The 16,436-nt window shown below is 36.9% G+C and overlaps 1 protein-coding gene and 1 non-coding gene across 2 annotated transcripts in view; both read left to right on the top strand.

Annotated features, from left to right (window-relative positions):
• Nucleotides 1–16,436, top strand: part of EIF3A (eukaryotic translation initiation factor 3 subunit A) — a 47,728-nt gene that overhangs the window by 13,695 nt on the left and 17,597 nt on the right. The window contains exons 2-9 of the mRNA XM_043980961.1: nucleotides 298–488; nucleotides 708–844; nucleotides 3,629–3,792; nucleotides 5,582–5,781; nucleotides 6,087–6,295; nucleotides 9,661–9,832; nucleotides 14,388–14,492; nucleotides 16,193–16,291. Of these exons, the coding sequence (XP_043836896.1) occupies nucleotides 298–488; nucleotides 708–844; nucleotides 3,629–3,792; nucleotides 5,582–5,781; nucleotides 6,087–6,295; nucleotides 9,661–9,832; nucleotides 14,388–14,492; nucleotides 16,193–16,291 (1,277 nt within the window). The remainder of the gene's footprint in view (nucleotides 1–297; nucleotides 489–707; nucleotides 845–3,628; nucleotides 3,793–5,581; nucleotides 5,782–6,086; nucleotides 6,296–9,660; nucleotides 9,833–14,387; nucleotides 14,493–16,192; nucleotides 16,292–16,436) is intronic.
• Nucleotides 10,582–10,711, top strand: LOC122745087. The gene has a single exon (XR_006355377.1). It is a non-coding gene; the product is annotated as a small nucleolar RNA SNORA19 (small nucleolar RNA).

The raw sequence follows: 16,436 nt of genomic DNA on the forward strand, positions 1-16,436 counted from the left end.
CAAAGTCACTTTTTGATTGGCAACAAGTTCAAAAGTGGTTTTAAAAAATGAATGTTTAGCTTCTTTGTAGAGGATGGGAATGGGTATAGGTGTGGAAGGTTGTCTATGCTGTTAGACTCATTCGTTGTCACCCTCTTTGACTTTCTGACAAGGGAGGATTTGTAGAGGGTGGGAGCTCTGAATGTGGTGATATCTAAAAAATAACTGATGTAAAAATAAAAAGGATCAATAAATCTTTTAAAATGAGCTTTAGAATTTGGTATTTACATTGATCTGATCCTCTGAATTAACTTTCAGAATTTCTTGAAGTTGGCAAGAAGCAGCCTGCCCTTGATGTTCTCTATGATGTTATGAAAAGTAAAAAACATCGGACATGGCAAAAAATACACGAGCCTATTATGCTGAAATACTTGGAACTATGTGTGGACCTCCGCAAGAGCCACCTGGCTAAAGAAGGATTATATCAGTATAAAAACATTTGCCAACAGGTAAGACACATGAAAAGCTCATTCGTAATTTTAATATGTTCTTATATGAGTTTATGAGCTCTTAATATGATTTTCAGGAGCTTGCTTTTTCTCAAAAATTTTATAGTTGCTGTCACTTAGAATAAGCCTGTGCTTTTTATTATTTTTTAGAATTTGCATTCCATAAGTGTCAGGGATTTTTGAATGAAACTAATTTAATTGCTCTGTACATACTTGTAGGTGAACATCAAATCCTTAGAGGATGTAGTTAGGGCGTACTTGAAGTTGGCTGAAGAAAAAACTGAAGCTGCTAAGGAAGAATCACAACAAATGGTCTTAGATATAGAAGATTTGGATAACATTCAAACTCCTGAGAGGTGAGTGCCATTAACTACTAAATCAGGTGACAACCATCAGCCATCCTTCCCCTCGTCACCTGTTTGCACAATACACACTTAACAGAGGCAAAATTTCTTTATGAAATCATACATAATGCTAAATATCTGAGAGCATTGAAGACTGAACATTACAAATGTAAATTAAGCCTTTGTAGATAAGATTAATTCAGGTCTGTGCCCTTTTAGCTACACTTGCCTCATATTACTCTCATCAGGCTGGGAAAAAAATCTGGCAAGCATATAAACTTACATAATTACTGTCTTGTTCTGGTATGTGTATTTATGTAAATTAAGCATCTACATTTGTATTCATTTAACCCTCCCTGTCTCCCAATTTCAAACTTTCTGAAGGGGAAAGATTGTGGTCTTCTGACTATACCCAAAATGTCATTAATAGATCCATTTCAAGAGAATTTGCCAGTAGAAAGTTCTAGTGAAATATCTGTAGGCTTTGATGAGGACAAAGAAGGCATGCTTATCAGTTTGCATAAGTTACTTATGAGATTTGATATGGAGGATAGAATCCAACAAACATCTCAGTAGGCTAGGATGTTGGGTCAGATCTAATGAGAAAAAAATGAATTATGGGCAAATGTAAAGACTTTCTCTTGGGTTAAAAAAACTGGCACAAATGTAGGATGATGGAGAGAGGTATATGGATGACAATTTATGTGAATGGGGAAAGATTATGGGGAATTTAAATAGATTAAAAGGTCATTGTGAGTTTAGTATGATGCTACAGTCAAAATAGTTAAGGATTGTCTTAGACTACATTAAAAGAAGCATTTTTTTTTTTTTTGGTGAGGCAATTGGGGTTAAGTGACTTGCCCAGGGTCACACAGCTAGTGTCAAGCGTCTGAGGCTGGATTTGAACTCAGGTACTCCTGATTCCAGGGCCGGTGCTCTATCCACTGTGCCACCTTAGCTGCCCTAGAAGCATATTTTTAAAAGTTTTTTGTTGTTGTTTTTGGTAAGGTGGGATTTGAACTTAGGCCCTCCAGACTCCAGGGCCAGTGCTCTATCCACTGTGCCACCTAGCTGCCCCAAAGGAAGGTATATTGTGAAGAACAAAGGATGAAACAGTGCTGCCATATACTCCCCTAATCAGATTGTATTGAGAGTACAGTTATCCCTTCCATAATTGAGATATGATTAACATAAGAAATAAACTGGGGATTTTTTGGTGTTTTTGCAGATGACATGTGAAGGCCAGCAGACAACACAGAAAAAGTTTAGAAACTCAGAAATGCATAAAACACGTTGGTACTGTAAATACCCCATAAAGAAAAAGGGAAAAAAAATTAGACTTCTCTGGTGTGAAGGGAGGGCCAAAAATTTTTATGCAGATTTTCCAAATCGTGGGGCACATTCCCATATTGCCATAATATGGAAGGGATAACTATTGTGTTCAGTTTTGGGAGCCTCATTTAGGGAGGGATATTGATAGACTGAAGTGTCTTCTGAGAAAGGTAATTGAGATCTTCCCACTTGAGGTCTGGTTGTGAAAGAGCTGTGTGGAGATACTTAGCCAAAAGGAGAAACCTTGAGGTGCATATGATAGTTGTCTTTTTTTTTTTGGTGAGGCAGTTGGGGTTAAGTGCTTGCCCAGGATCACATAGCCAGTAAGTGTTAAGTGTCTGAGGCCAGATTTGAACTCAGGTCCTCCTGAATCCAGGGCCGGTGCTCTATCTACTGTGCCACCTAATTGCTCTGATAGTTGTCTTTTGAACCCTTGTCGTTTGTAAGGATAATGAAATTTTTTGTCCTAGAGGAAGAAAATTAGGGAATTAGAAAGAAGCAGATTTAGACCTTGATAGAAGGGGGAAAATTCCTAATTCAGGAGGACCTGAGTTCAAATCAGGCCTCAGACACTTGACACTAGCTGTGTGACCTTGGGCAAGTCACTTAACCCTCATTGCCCTGCCCCCCCAAAAGATTTTAGTAATAAACATTTATTTCTGCATGAATAAAAAAAATTACCATAGTACATATACACAGAGGTATAAAAAATTGAAAATAGTTTATTTCAGCTTTCAAGTGTATTAGCTACTTATTTAACTTGTATTGCCAGTAATTAGAAAATTGTCTGATCTTTGTACTATTATATTGGTTTAGATTAAGAGTAAAGGGGCAGGGGGCGGCTAGGTGGCGCAGTGGATAAAGAACTGGCCTTGGATTCAGGAGTACCTGAGTTCAAATCCGGCCTCAGACACTTGACTTACTAGCTGTGTGACCCCGGGCAAGTCACTTAACTCCCATTGCCCAGCAAAAAAAAAAAAAAAAGAGTAAAGGGGCAGCTAGGTTGTGCAGTGGATAGAGCACCGGCCCTGGAGTCAGGAGTACCTGAGTTCAAATCCGACCTCAGACACTTAACACTTACTGTGTGACCTTGGGCAAGTCACTTAACCCCAGTTGCCTCACTAAAAAAAAAAAAGTAAAAAAAAAAGTAAAGGGGCAGGGGCAGCTAGATGGTGTAGTGGATAGAGCACCTGCCCTGGATTCAGGAGTACCTGAGTTCAAATATGGCCTCAAAAACTTGACACTTACTAGCTGTGTGACCCTGGGCAAGTCACTTAACCCCCATTGCTCCTCCCCCCCCCCCCAAAAGGAGTAAATATATTTCAGAACTAACAAAAGTCTAGCTATCTATTGTTGAGTTATATTATTATGTCCATTTAAAGGTAGTCATTGGTGGTTTTGGTTCTTTGATTCAGATAGTGATGTGGAAAATTGTTTACACTGAATAATTTTTCCCACTTGTAGTGTTCTCCTAAGTGCTGTAAGTGGCGAAGATACTCAGGATCGTACTGACAGATTGCTTTTAACTCCATGGGTTAAATTTCTGTGGGAATCATATCGGCAGTGTTTGGACCTTCTTCGAAATAATTCTAGAGTAGAGCGTCTATACCATGATATCGCCCAGCAAGGTAAACCAAAGATATAGAGTCTGGATGAAGCAATTTGAAAATTTTATTTTAAATGTAAATTATTTTACAGGTGACTTTTTTTTCAAATTATTAAACTCCTTATCTTGAAAGTGGCCTAATTAGTTGCATTTATCTGCTTCTCTTTTAAGCCATAATGAAAAATGACCGGTAGAAATTTTATTGAAATAATAAGGATTGGATTGAACTGAGTTTAGATAACTTTATGGCTGAACATGTACATAAGAACTAGGGTGTTTATGAAAATTTCTTGATAAATGTTTAGAAAACCATTAACAGTAGTCCTGAAAAGTTGCTAAAACATTTAGTTTTCTGGAATGGTGGAATTGTCTTAGTAGCTGAATCTTAGCTGCTTAAGCAGCAGAATTTTAAGTATTTTATAATGGAAATTCTTCTAAAATGCTATATACTTTTAAAAATATATATACCATATACTTCTTAAAGTGTATTAAATTCCACATAAACTTGTTGGGGCTGTTATAAGCATTATATGTGTACTGTTCAAGGACAATCTCAAGCTTTGTGAGATATGTAGGATTATTTGCTGCCTTATTGTCACATTTAATTGTTTGTCAGTGTTTTATGTAGCTATAATACATTGCCTTTTACATGTGCGTGACTAGATATCAGAAGGTGGCTCTAACTTTTCTGCAGAGTAAAGTACATGGCATTTGGGCAGCTATTTTCCGCTCAGAAGCATTTCCCACGTAGGTTGTTTCTTCACTACTAACCTTTAGTATGGCAGCTCTTGGGAATAATGTTTGTTATGCCCATATATCATAAATGTCTTGCCTCTGACCATTAATAAATATTTGTTAAAACTTTTTTTTCAAACTAGGATTGCTAAGTAAAAACTGTTCTTTATAGTAAATGAATCTATGTAAAACTATTTACTTAGTAACTCTTACTTGGTACTTTATTGATAATGAATTCCATTAGGTCAGTGTTTTGCTTTGACTTAAGCATTCATGATGAACAGCATATACAGGATAGCCTGATAGCCTAATGGTTATTAGCTAATCTTGTGAGTGACCTACATAGGAAAACATGTCAAATATATAATATATATTTTGTCGTTTTTCACTTATTGACTAGTTTGAGAGTCTGTTAGAGCTAAATTGTAACTGGCTCAAACCACACTGAACTATGTATTTTTCCTTTAAGCTTATTGATACTATCCTCCATTGAGATGAGATGTACTATCATTTCACTGGCTTAAATTAATTATGGCCTTTATGCAAAATTTTTATTTTAAGGTATTTGACAGAATCATAATTTCAAAAACCTTGGCACTGTCATTTTACTGTGTGCTTAAATAACTTTTGAATTAAAATGCATTTAAAAGGAGCAAGAGATTTATATTTCCATGTGTCCAATTAAATACTAGTGGAAGTTTCTTAACATGTTAGTTTTTGTAAAAATGAAATTATCATGTTTGATACTGGTTTATTCTCTATGATGTTGGTTATTTTGTTATTGAATAATCTATTGATAATAGAAAGTTTTATTTTTCATAGACTTCAACACTAAGAAGCTTGACAGTTTACCTTTAATTATAGGTATCTCTTTAGAGAAGTCTTGTTTTAGAATTTGATCAGTGTTCCCTAGATATTTGGCTCCCAAGAGCCATCTTGTACCATCTTGTACAGTTGTGGTAACTTGATATGTTTCTCAAGTATAATTAAGCAATCCTCATGGTAATAAAATTCAAAATCTTGCAAAACTTGTTAGCTTGGGGAAATACTAATACATTTAATAATTCTGTTTGTAGCTTTCAAATTCTGCCTCCAGTATACTCGTAAGGCCGAGTTCCGTAAGCTGTGTGACAATTTAAGGATGCACTTAACACAGATCCAACGCCACCACAACCAAAGTACAGCAATCAATCTTAATAATCCTGAGAGCCAGTCGATGCATCTGGAAACAAGACTTGTACAGTTAGACAGTGCTATTAGTATGGAACTGTGGCAGGTATACTTTTTGACCAGAAACTCTTAGCTTTCACAGTAATAGAACCTGTATAGATATTTTTTTTTTTGTTTACTTAATGAATAACTCTTACTGGGCACTTTCTTGATAATCTATTCTGTTTGACTTAAGTATACATGATGAACATCATTGCAGGGTATTCTAAAGCTTATTAATTTTGCATGTGAATCCCATATGAAAACATGTAGTGCATCCCAGATATATCTTGTTTATATAACTGTATTTTTCAGTTATTGAGTTTGTGTTGTTTTATGCATGCTGAATTTGAGGTTTATTTTGATTTTCAGGAAGCATTCAAAGCAGTAGAAGATATTCATGGTTTATTTTCATTATCTAAAAAGCCACCTAAACCTCAGTTGATGGCAAATTACTATAACAAAGTTTCAACTGTGTTCTGGAAATCTGGGAATGCTCTTTTTCATGCATCTACCCTACACCGACTTTACCATCTGTCTAGAGAAATGAGAAAGAATCTTACCCAAGAAGAGATGCAGAGGTAAAGTGAGATTTAATTTCTCTGGTAATTTAAATTTTCGTGTTTTACGATTGAGAATGCATTATTCATAATGAGCTGAGTCCCAATTAAACATAGACACAGTGCCTTTTATCTGAGTGTTTTTACCTTCCAAGGAACCCTCTTTGAATTATTTTTAATTTGACAAGATAAGGGAAACTTAGAAATTTCTTTAGAAAGGAGAATTGCTCTCATAACTGAGCCCTATGTTCTTCACCTGAGATTTTTCAGATTCTCTCTGAGGGTAATGGCCTGCTTTTCTACTGCTTTCACTATCGTATATAACTTCTCTTTTATTTTTTTGCAAAAACTTATAATTTATATATGTGTAAGTTTTTTTATATTATCCATATAACTTCGGGGGGGGGGCAGGGTAATGAGGGTTAAGTGATTTTCCCAGGGTCACACAGCTAGTAAGTGTCAGGTGTTTGAGGTCATATTTGAACTCAGGTCCTCCTGAATCCAGGGCTGGTGCTTTATCCACTGCGCCACCTAGCTGCCCCCTCATATATAACTTCTAAGGGATTATTATATTCCCTTAGTTTTTTAGTGTCCAGTGGCCTAGTTCTTTCCCATATAAATCAAGTGAGACAAAAGTTGAGTTTTTTTAAAGTATTTTTATTAGGTACCTGAAGACAAACTAAAATCACATGATTGAATTTTACAATCAGTTGGTCTATAAAGCAAAGGAAGCTCATTCCTATTTCTTTCTTTCTTTTTAAAAAATTTTTTTGGGGGGTGAGGCAATTGGTTAAGTGACTTGCCCAGGGTAACACAGCTAGTGTCAGGTGTCTGAGGCCGGATTTGAACTTAGGTCCTCCTGATTCCAGGGCTGGTACTCTATCCACTGTGCCACCTAACTGCCGCACTCATTCCTATTTCAACCCTGTCTAAAGAATTCTGAGCATGAGCCTTAATGTTATTTATGTATTCTAGTTTGAACCTAATCTTTTAGACTCCGTAATTGTGTATCCTGTTCTGTTTTTAATGGTGTTTTATTTTATTTTTTCCAATTACATGTAAAGATAGTTTTCAGCATTCATTTTTGTAAGAGTTTTAGTTCCAAATTTTTCTCCCTCCCTCCCCAAGACAGCAAGCAATCTGATATAGGTTATACATTACCATCATGTTGAATATATTTCCACATTAGTCATGTCGTGAGAGAAGAATCAGAACAAAAGGGAAAAATCACAAGAAAGAAGAAACAAACTCCCAGCACATAAAGTGAAAACAGTATGCTTCCATCTGCATACAGACTCCATAGATCTTTTTCTGGATGTGGTCTCCACATTTTTCATCATTAGTCTTTTGGAATTGTCTTGGATCTGTAGGCCTCTATGTAAAGTGGTTTTTATGTAATACAGATTTTTCTGTGGACTTGGGAAAAGGAGGAGGGAGTATGTGTTCCCTTGGAGGAGGGGGCTGCCATACAGTTCATGGGCATGTGGGGGCCAGAAACAGAGAGTCTAGAGGAGGAGAAGCAACATGGGGGCCTAGCTACAATTTAGAGGAAGAACATGCTGGGGACACAAACAGGAAAGGACAGGAGACCCAACGTGGGCAGGTGGGTGGAGTGGGGCAAAGGTCTCTTCCATTGGCACCAGAGGTCTTAAGCCAAGCTCCTAATGCAGAGGTGGCAGTCTCTCTCTTCTGCTCTCATTTGGAGAGGTGTTCCCCACCTTTCCCTTTTTTTGTGGGGGTAGAGTGGGGTGGAGGGAGGCCTTAGAACTAAGCTGACTGAGACAGAGCAGAGAGAGAGGGCACAGTGTACAGTAAAGTCAACGGGATTTTTTCAGAATGTGGATTTCTTTCAGAATTCATTATGTAAAGGCAAACATGAATTTACATAAAGTGAACTGTCTGTGCCTTTTTTTTCTCCTCCATTATCTCAAAACTTGTGTTTGTTGCTTATGCATTTTTCCTATAAGGTTCCCAGATGGGAGGTAGTGGTCTATAATTCTATCATAGTTTCCAATATACTACACATTTTAAACATATAGTAATAACACCTAGTTCCCACCAACAATAAATGAGGGACCATTTTGTCAGTTACTGAACCATGAAGGATTTTACTGTTGTGTAAAGGAATAGAAATTTGAGTTGTTTGTCCATGAAGTTTTTATTGATTGTGCTTCCAAGATTAAATTTAATCATACAAACTATATTTGTGGAGTAAGTCTCTTTAAGTTAAGCTGAATGGAAGCAAATTGTTGCTGTGGGCCACAAATCATCTTTATATCCAGTATTGAGAAACTTAAAAAAAATCAGTGGGAGGTAGATGGAGAGGCCAATACTGTAAGAATTGATGCTCTTCATTGGAGGCTTTTTTTTTTTTTTTTGGTGAGGCAATTGGGATTAAGTGACTTGCCCAGGGTCACACAGCTAGTAAGTGTCAAATGTCTGAGGCTGGATTTGAACTCAGGTACTCTTGACTCCAGGGCCAGTGCTCTGTCCACTGTGCCACCTAGGTGCTCCGGAGGCTCTTTTAATAATGTTGGAAACCATGCTAACTAAAACTGAAAAACTTAGAGGCAAGTTAAAGCAGAGAATGTAGTTTAAATTTCTATGTATGAATTGGTTTTAACATTTTCTTTAAATTTCATTTAAACAAACTTTCCCCAGCATACTTCTTTGTATTAACCAGATCTGTTAGTAGCTTCTTCTATATCAGTTATAAAGCACCACCTTTGAGAAACCTTTGTAATTCAACAAATGTCTTAATACTCAATTGTGAATAATAAAACAATATAATGATGGTTAAAGTTATTGCTTGCTTGTATAAAAAAAAGTTTATCCTGAAGTGAACATTTTCTTTTGGGAAAATTTCATTATATGATTCTTTTGTCTTTTTTATTGGTTCTAGCTAATAAGTGACTACAATGTTTTTTTCTTGTGTTTGAACTCTAAGCCTCAGTAACTGACAGTGGAATTGATTAACCACAGTACCTTCCTTTTCTGTTCTGTAAGTCATGATGCATGGAGAATTCCTTATGGATAATTATAAGCAGATTAATAATACATTCTACATGTTCTTGTATGAATTTACATTTCTTGATTGTATGATCCAGCAACACGTTTCTGATTTTCTATAGTAAGTGGTCTAAATTTCAGTTCTAAGACCTTAGACAAAAATTGAAGTTTGGGCTTTCCCTTTTGTTAACTACAGAAGAATCATGCCAGAATACTATCTCTGCCCTCATATGTTATTGCTGTATAGGGTACAGCTACTTTTAAATTTGTCGTATTAAAAAATTTGAAAACAACTTGAATGGATTGTCAGATTAGTCATAATGATTGCTATGTGAATATTAAGTTAAAAGGTTCTTTTATAACTTTGTTCTCAACAGAATGTCAACTAGAGTTCTTTTAGCCACACTCTCCATTCCTATTACTCCAGAGCGTACTGATATTGCTCGACTTCTGGATATGGATGGTATCATAGTTGAAAAGCAACGTCGTCTTGCAACACTGTTAGGTCTCCAGGCTCCACCAACACGAATTGTTCTTATAAATGATATGGTAGGTACCAATTTGAGCAGTTTGCACCCTGTTACTTCCATCAAGTTTCTTTTCTTTTTTATTTTAAAGGGCAAAGTATAATTATTATAGTACAAAGTCCTTTTTTTTTTGAGTAAAAAATTATATTAAGAGTTATTATGTATTTCTAATGGATTCTGGTATTTGATAGTGGCAAGGGAAATGCACATACCTAACAGGGCTGAAAAGTTGTAAAAGGAATTTCTTCCAATATAATCCTAATAGTGACTTTTAATCCCCAACTAAATATGGTATGAATAAATATGAAATTGTACTTTTGAAATAGGAAACACCATTCTCTTTTTGATAGAAGATATTTATGTAATAAATAACTTAATTGATCAACAAGCAATTATCAAGTTCTTATTATGTGCTAAGCACTGAGATTGTAAAGAAAGGCAAAATATATGGTCCTGGCCTTCAAAGAGCTCACATTCTAATAGGGGAGACAACATAATACAACATACATACATTGAAAATGAAATGCAGTCATAGAAGGAAGAGAGTAGTAATAAGGTAGTTGTGGGGAGAGAAGAATGGGATTGGGAAAGACTTTCTGCAGGTGGGATTGGATTTGAGTTTTAAAGTTAGAGGAAGAGGTAAGGAGAGAGCATTCTAACCATGGGAAAATAGATGTAAAAAGTCCAACGTTGTCTAAATTGAATATTATGTTTTTAAGGTGATAGGAATTTTTGTAGACTCTGGAATTGTCATTTTCCACAGGTATATTTGTGCACATTTCATTGACCTGCTTTCATTGTATTGTGAGCAGTGTTATTTCTGATGTGCTATATAATTTATAGAAGGTTAATTAGCAGCATAACTTGGAATAGTACTGCTGCCAGTCTCCTTCAAACAAAATATTTTGAAGAAAAATGTAACTAAACATCCGGTGCTTTAGAAAAAACTCTAAATTTCTTTATTATTTAACCTTTATGCCATCCTTTTAAAATATTTTATTTTTTTTGTTTTAAGATCCAAATTTGATCCTTCCTTCCCTCCTCTCCCCGCTCCCTAAGACAAACAATCTGATATAGGTTATACATGTGCAATTCTATAAAATTTCTTTCTACATTACTCATTTTCTGGAAGAAAACTGAACCATAAAAGAAAGAAAAAGAAAGTGAAGAATAACATGCTTTGATCTGCATTCAGACTCTTTTTCTGGAGGTCGATAGCATTTTTTCATGAGTCCTTTGGGATTGTCTTGGATCATTGTATTGCTGAGAATAGCTAAGTTGTTTGTCATACAGTATTGTTTTTACTGTGTATGATGTTCTCCTGGTTCTGCTGTCTTCACTGCATCAATTCATCTAAGGCTTTCCAGGTTTTTCTGAAATCATCTGCTTGCCATTAAAAAAAATACTTGTTGATTAATTTATTGTATTGGTAGTTAGAACATCCACACAGATAAAATCACAGGTACTGAGAGCTCACCCAATCCCAAATTTTCTGAGGTCAGTGGCACTGCCAAGGACATCTACGTTAGAAGCAGTGAAGAAACTAGCTAACCTAGTTTAGACTCAAATTGTATTTGATGCTACCTAGTTATACTTTGGAGGAGGATTAAACAAGCAAGCTCTTGTCACTTAGTGATACGGAAAGACAGTTTCAATCCATCCTTCACAGGCCTTTGCGTTCAAACCAAGGGAGGCAGTGTCATACTGTGGAAAAAGCAGATTTAAACTTGAGTTCTAATCCCAGGTCATTTTCTGAGTGCCTGTGTGACTTTGACCAAGTTTGTTTCCTCACTTATGAAATAAGGGTTTTTGTATAGGAGATGTTAGTTCCTGTTCCACAGAGTAGGGAGGTATATGGCCTATTCTAACTTGAAGTGTCAGAACTGCCCACATTATATAAAGGGGAATTGTGATCTCTGATTCCCATTCTGAAGTGTCTCTAGTTAAGCATACAGGCCTCCCCTTTTGGGCCATGGCTTGTCATTATAGCACAAATCTGTTACAATCTTGTACTGCAACTTATTTAGCTATTCACCAATTGATGAGCATCTCTTCAGTTTCTAATTCTTAGCTACCACAAAAAGGCTGCTCTAAACATTTTTTGGACATCTGCTCTAATTTAATCTTGATTTTGAAAGAATTCTGATCATTTGTGAAGCCAAAGTAAAAACCTATGGAACTTTATGGAAATTATCAACAAAAATGAATTTAATGGATTTTATGGAAATCCATAAATTTAATGGATTTTCTGGGTAGTTGAGAGTAGGTTCAATTTAGCAGAAGAGAAGTGACAGCATAATGAGAAGTCAAAGGGAAAAGACGTGTCTAGGTTGGAATAAATTATATGATTGGCACATTGTGGTCACATCAGTCATTCCTGGGAAATTCTGCTTTTGCTTATCTGAGAGAAATTAACATTCCAAACATTACTGTCTCCTACTTGAGAGAGCCACTGTCTGGATCCAACATACTACAGCTTGAGGATGACATTTCCTTTCCTAAGAAGCCGTGTAGTCATGACATGGAGACAGGGAACAATGCCGGGAAGGGAAGAAGGTTAGCAGCTGATTGGACCAGTCTCATTGTTGGGAAATGACTTACCTTACAACACCCCTGAGAAGGATTCATACTGAGAACCTGATAGGTACTTAACTATCAAAGAAAATTTTCTTTTGCTAGAGAACCATCTTCATTGAACATAGGTGGTAGCCAACCCTTCCCCCTGCCCTCCAACGTGATTTTATTCAGAAATTAGACTATTCAAATTAGAGATTCAGAAAGGATTGCTGACTTTGAGCCTTAATCTCCCTACCACTTAATCTGTTTTAATAAAGCAGTAGTGGTTTTTTTTTTCTTCTATCATGTTTTTTGTTTTTCTTCATCTTTACAAATTTATCCATCTGTAACACCACCAGTTTATTCCATCCTTTATCACTTCAATTTTATGTTTAAAAGCCTAATTTGTACTTTTTCCTTGATCTACACAGAAAATTTAGAAATATTAATTATAGCTCTTAGGTTATTTATTTTTATCAGGATACACTCAATATGATTGAAGATTAGTACTTTTTATGTGCATTGTAGTGCTTAAAAACACTGGGAAGAATAAGGTAAAGCTGAATCTTACCTTATTCTCCTATTAGGAGTGACCTAAAATTTACCAAATGTGTATTAAAGACAGGTGCAATAATATGTTAGGAGAGATACTACTTAATTGTGGATTAGAGTCATCTCCAGGACTTGTAGGGAATCTGGTACAGAGAAGTAGGAAAAATATTTCAGGCAGAGGAAATGGTTTGAAGTCGGGGACCATGCAGGGGCTGTGTTGGACAATGTGTAGATTACTTTGGCCTTTGGCATATTGAAAAATGTTAGGTGGGGATAGATTAAGAAGAACATTACTTAAGGAGTTTAGAATTCTGTGTTAGGTGTGGGTGATTTTGAACAGGGAAGAGATATGTTTGGGTTTTTAGGAAGAGTTATAAATTGCTATGTGCTAGATTGATTTGTTGGAGGTTGTTGGGGCAAGTATATAGTGGCTCAGGGTGGGAGAAGGTGACTCAGGGAAACTTGTAGTGATCAAAGCTTAAGGTTAGTGGGACTGAATGCTGGAATGCATTAATAAAGGAGTAATTGACATAAAAGGATGATAGTTAAATTGTAGCGGCTCTGCTATGTCATGTCATGACTTGCAGTGAATTGGATTTAACTGAGGGAGGACTGTGCTACAACACCAACTTCACTCTCCAGAGCCATCTGCATCCAGTGGCAAGATATAGTTCAGGACAACTGGAGATGGCTGTGGATGTTTAAGGCAATTGGGGTTAAGTGACTTGGCCAGGGTCACACAGTGCCTGAGGTCAGAACTCAGGTCCTCCCAACTTCAAAGCCAGTGCTTTATTCACTTTTGCCACCTAGCTGTCCCAATTGGGCTAGAAGTGGATGTCAGGAAATAAAAGTTTAATCACAAATTTCTTGGAGAAATTTTAAGTGGTAAAGAGAGTTATTTTTGGCTTGTCTTCTTTTTGTTTAGACCAGCTAAGAATCAATAGCAAATACAGGGCAAGAGATTATTATGGCAAAATTACTACTTTGAATTTTTTTCGCTTTGTTCATTTGTAGATGATCATTAAATAGGAAACTTAATTTCAGTGAGAAAATCTCCAATTTTGAAGTGGAAGTTAATGGGAAGAAAGCATATTATGAATATTGACCTGTACAGACAGACAACTTTTCAAAATTGCAGCTATTCTTTTCTTTCTTTTTTTTTCCCTTGGTGTGAGGCAATTGGAGTTAAGTGTCTTGCCCAGGCTCACACAGCTAGTAAGTGTCAAATATCTGAGGCTGGATTTGAACTCAGGTCCTCCTGAATCCAGGGCCAGTTCTCTATTCACTAAGCCACCTAGCTGCCCCATAGCTATTCTTTATAGTGGATTATAGCTGTAGAGGTCTGAATCCTTTTCAGCTTTCCAGTCCTGTGAGTCTGGTTTTAGTTTCCAGCCAATATAAAACCAATTACATTTATGTGTTACTTGTAAACCATCATATTTATACCTATTTTTCATTGTTTGCTTTAGGTTAGATTCAACGTATTACAGTATGTTGTGCCAGAAGTTAAAGATCTTTATAATTGGCTAGAGGTAGAATTCAACCCACTAAAACTCTGTGATCGGGTTACAAAGGTAAGTGTTCATGTTGTAGAAATTTTTAGTTATAATGGGAGTAAAGAAATAGCTGAATGAGTGTCTTCTTTCCTGGAGTTTGGACTAGAATTAACTGGGGAAAAATAAAAACTTCTTCCAAACAAGTATGCCATTTAAAAATGGTGTATTCCAATGAACTTTGTGTAAATTTCATTGGTTTTCTTGTCTTTTTTTTTTTTTTTAGTGAGGCAATTGGGGTGACTTGCCCAGGGTCACACAGCTAGTAAGTGTTAAGTGTCTGAGGCCAGCTTTGAACTCAGATCCTCCTGACTCCAGGGCCGGTGCTCTATCCACTGCGCCACCTAGCTTCCCCCATTCTTTTTTTTTTTTTTTTTTGCAGGTCAGTGGGGGTTAAGTGACTTGCCCAGGGTCACACAGCTAGTAAGTGTCTGAGGCTGGGTTTGAACTCAGGTCCTCCTGAGTCCAAGGCTAGTACCTTATCCACTGCGCCACCTAGCTGCCCCCGTCATTTTTTTAAAAGAGAAAAGATACTCATATGCTAAATAAAATTTTGGTGGTGTAGAAATTTATTTTGATTTGGGGACCCTGCCTTTGGATTGAGATTAAAAAGCCTTGGGCTCTCAGGGATTTTTCTGTGTGAGGGGCTGGTGCCCCTCCCCCTCCACTTTAGCTGAGCCAAAAAAGCCCCGTGGGCTTTTCAGGATGCCAGGTCATATGGCTGGGGGGGGTGAGGGGGGAAGGCCAGCTCCCTGTGCCCTTAAGGGAGCTGCCCAGGAGCGCAGCAGGGGGCAAGGCCCCTCGAGCCCCGCTGGGCACACACAGCCTTAGTGCACTTGGCCGTGTGCAGAGGCGCTGAAGGCCTGAGGTTTGAGGGGAGAGATTTACAGAGCTAGTGAGACAGTGGAGGGGGGACGCTGGAGGACGCAGGGTGAGGCTGGAAGATTAATTAAGAGAACAGAAGGATGCTGGAGGATAGAGAAAGTGAAGGGACACTAGAGCTGAGGGAGGCAGATGTAGGGACGCAAGGCAAGACCAGAAGATTAGAAGAGAAGGACTCCAGAGAAAGAATATGGAGCAGGGGGCTTTTCAGTGAGGGAAACGCTAGAAGAAGGTCCGTTGGTACGAAGGAGGAGGTGAAAAAAGTTCCAGGTGCAGCAGGCGCTGGAAAGCAGTCAGATTATACATTTTTTTCCCTGTATTCTTTTTTTTTGGGGGGGGGTGAGGCAATTGGGGTTAAGTGACTTGTGAGGGTCACACAGCTAGTAAGTGTTAAGTATCTGAGGTCAGATTTGAACTCTGGTCCTCCTGACTGCAGGGCAGTGCTCTATCCACTATGCCATCTAGCTGCCTCTTTTCCCTGTATTCTTAATTTTAAATTGTATATCAGAAATAAACCCTCTGCTGTTAAATTGGAAGAGGCTTCTTAATCTTTTGCTTATCAATTTGGGGGCAGTGTGGAGAAATTTTTAATACTTTTTTCAGATTAAGATTAGCTTGTTTAAAAAAAATTTTTTTAATAGTGGCAAATTAAAAACATGACAATAGCCACTGTTTCTTCAGAAAAGATGAGTAAATCAGTATACTTATCATAACTTTGTTATAGTTCATAAAAGTTTTCTGAAGTGTTTTCTTCTTTTTATTGTGGTTCAATAATTATTGTATTATAAGTATTATTTAAGCATAATATGACTGAATTTTTTTACTTAATCTTTTTGTAGGTTCTAAATTGGGTGAGAGATCAAGCTGAAAAAGAACCTGAATTGCAACAATATGTTCCACAATTGCAAAACAACACTATTCTCCGACTTCTGCAGCAGGTATAAATGCAAAATGAGTATTTTATATCAGAACAAGGTAAAAACATTAAGTCTGAAGTTTCTCTTGATAGTAAAGATTATATTTTTGGGGCAGTGTTGATGGCCTTACCCTCTTTTTCCTTGTCATTTGTTTTGGGACTTCCTG

The sequence above is a fragment of the Dromiciops gliroides genome, chromosome 2 (assembly GCF_019393635.1).
Source record: "Dromiciops gliroides isolate mDroGli1 chromosome 2, mDroGli1.pri, whole genome shotgun sequence".
NCBI classification, from domain to species: Eukaryota; Metazoa; Chordata; class Mammalia; order Microbiotheria; family Microbiotheriidae; genus Dromiciops; species Dromiciops gliroides.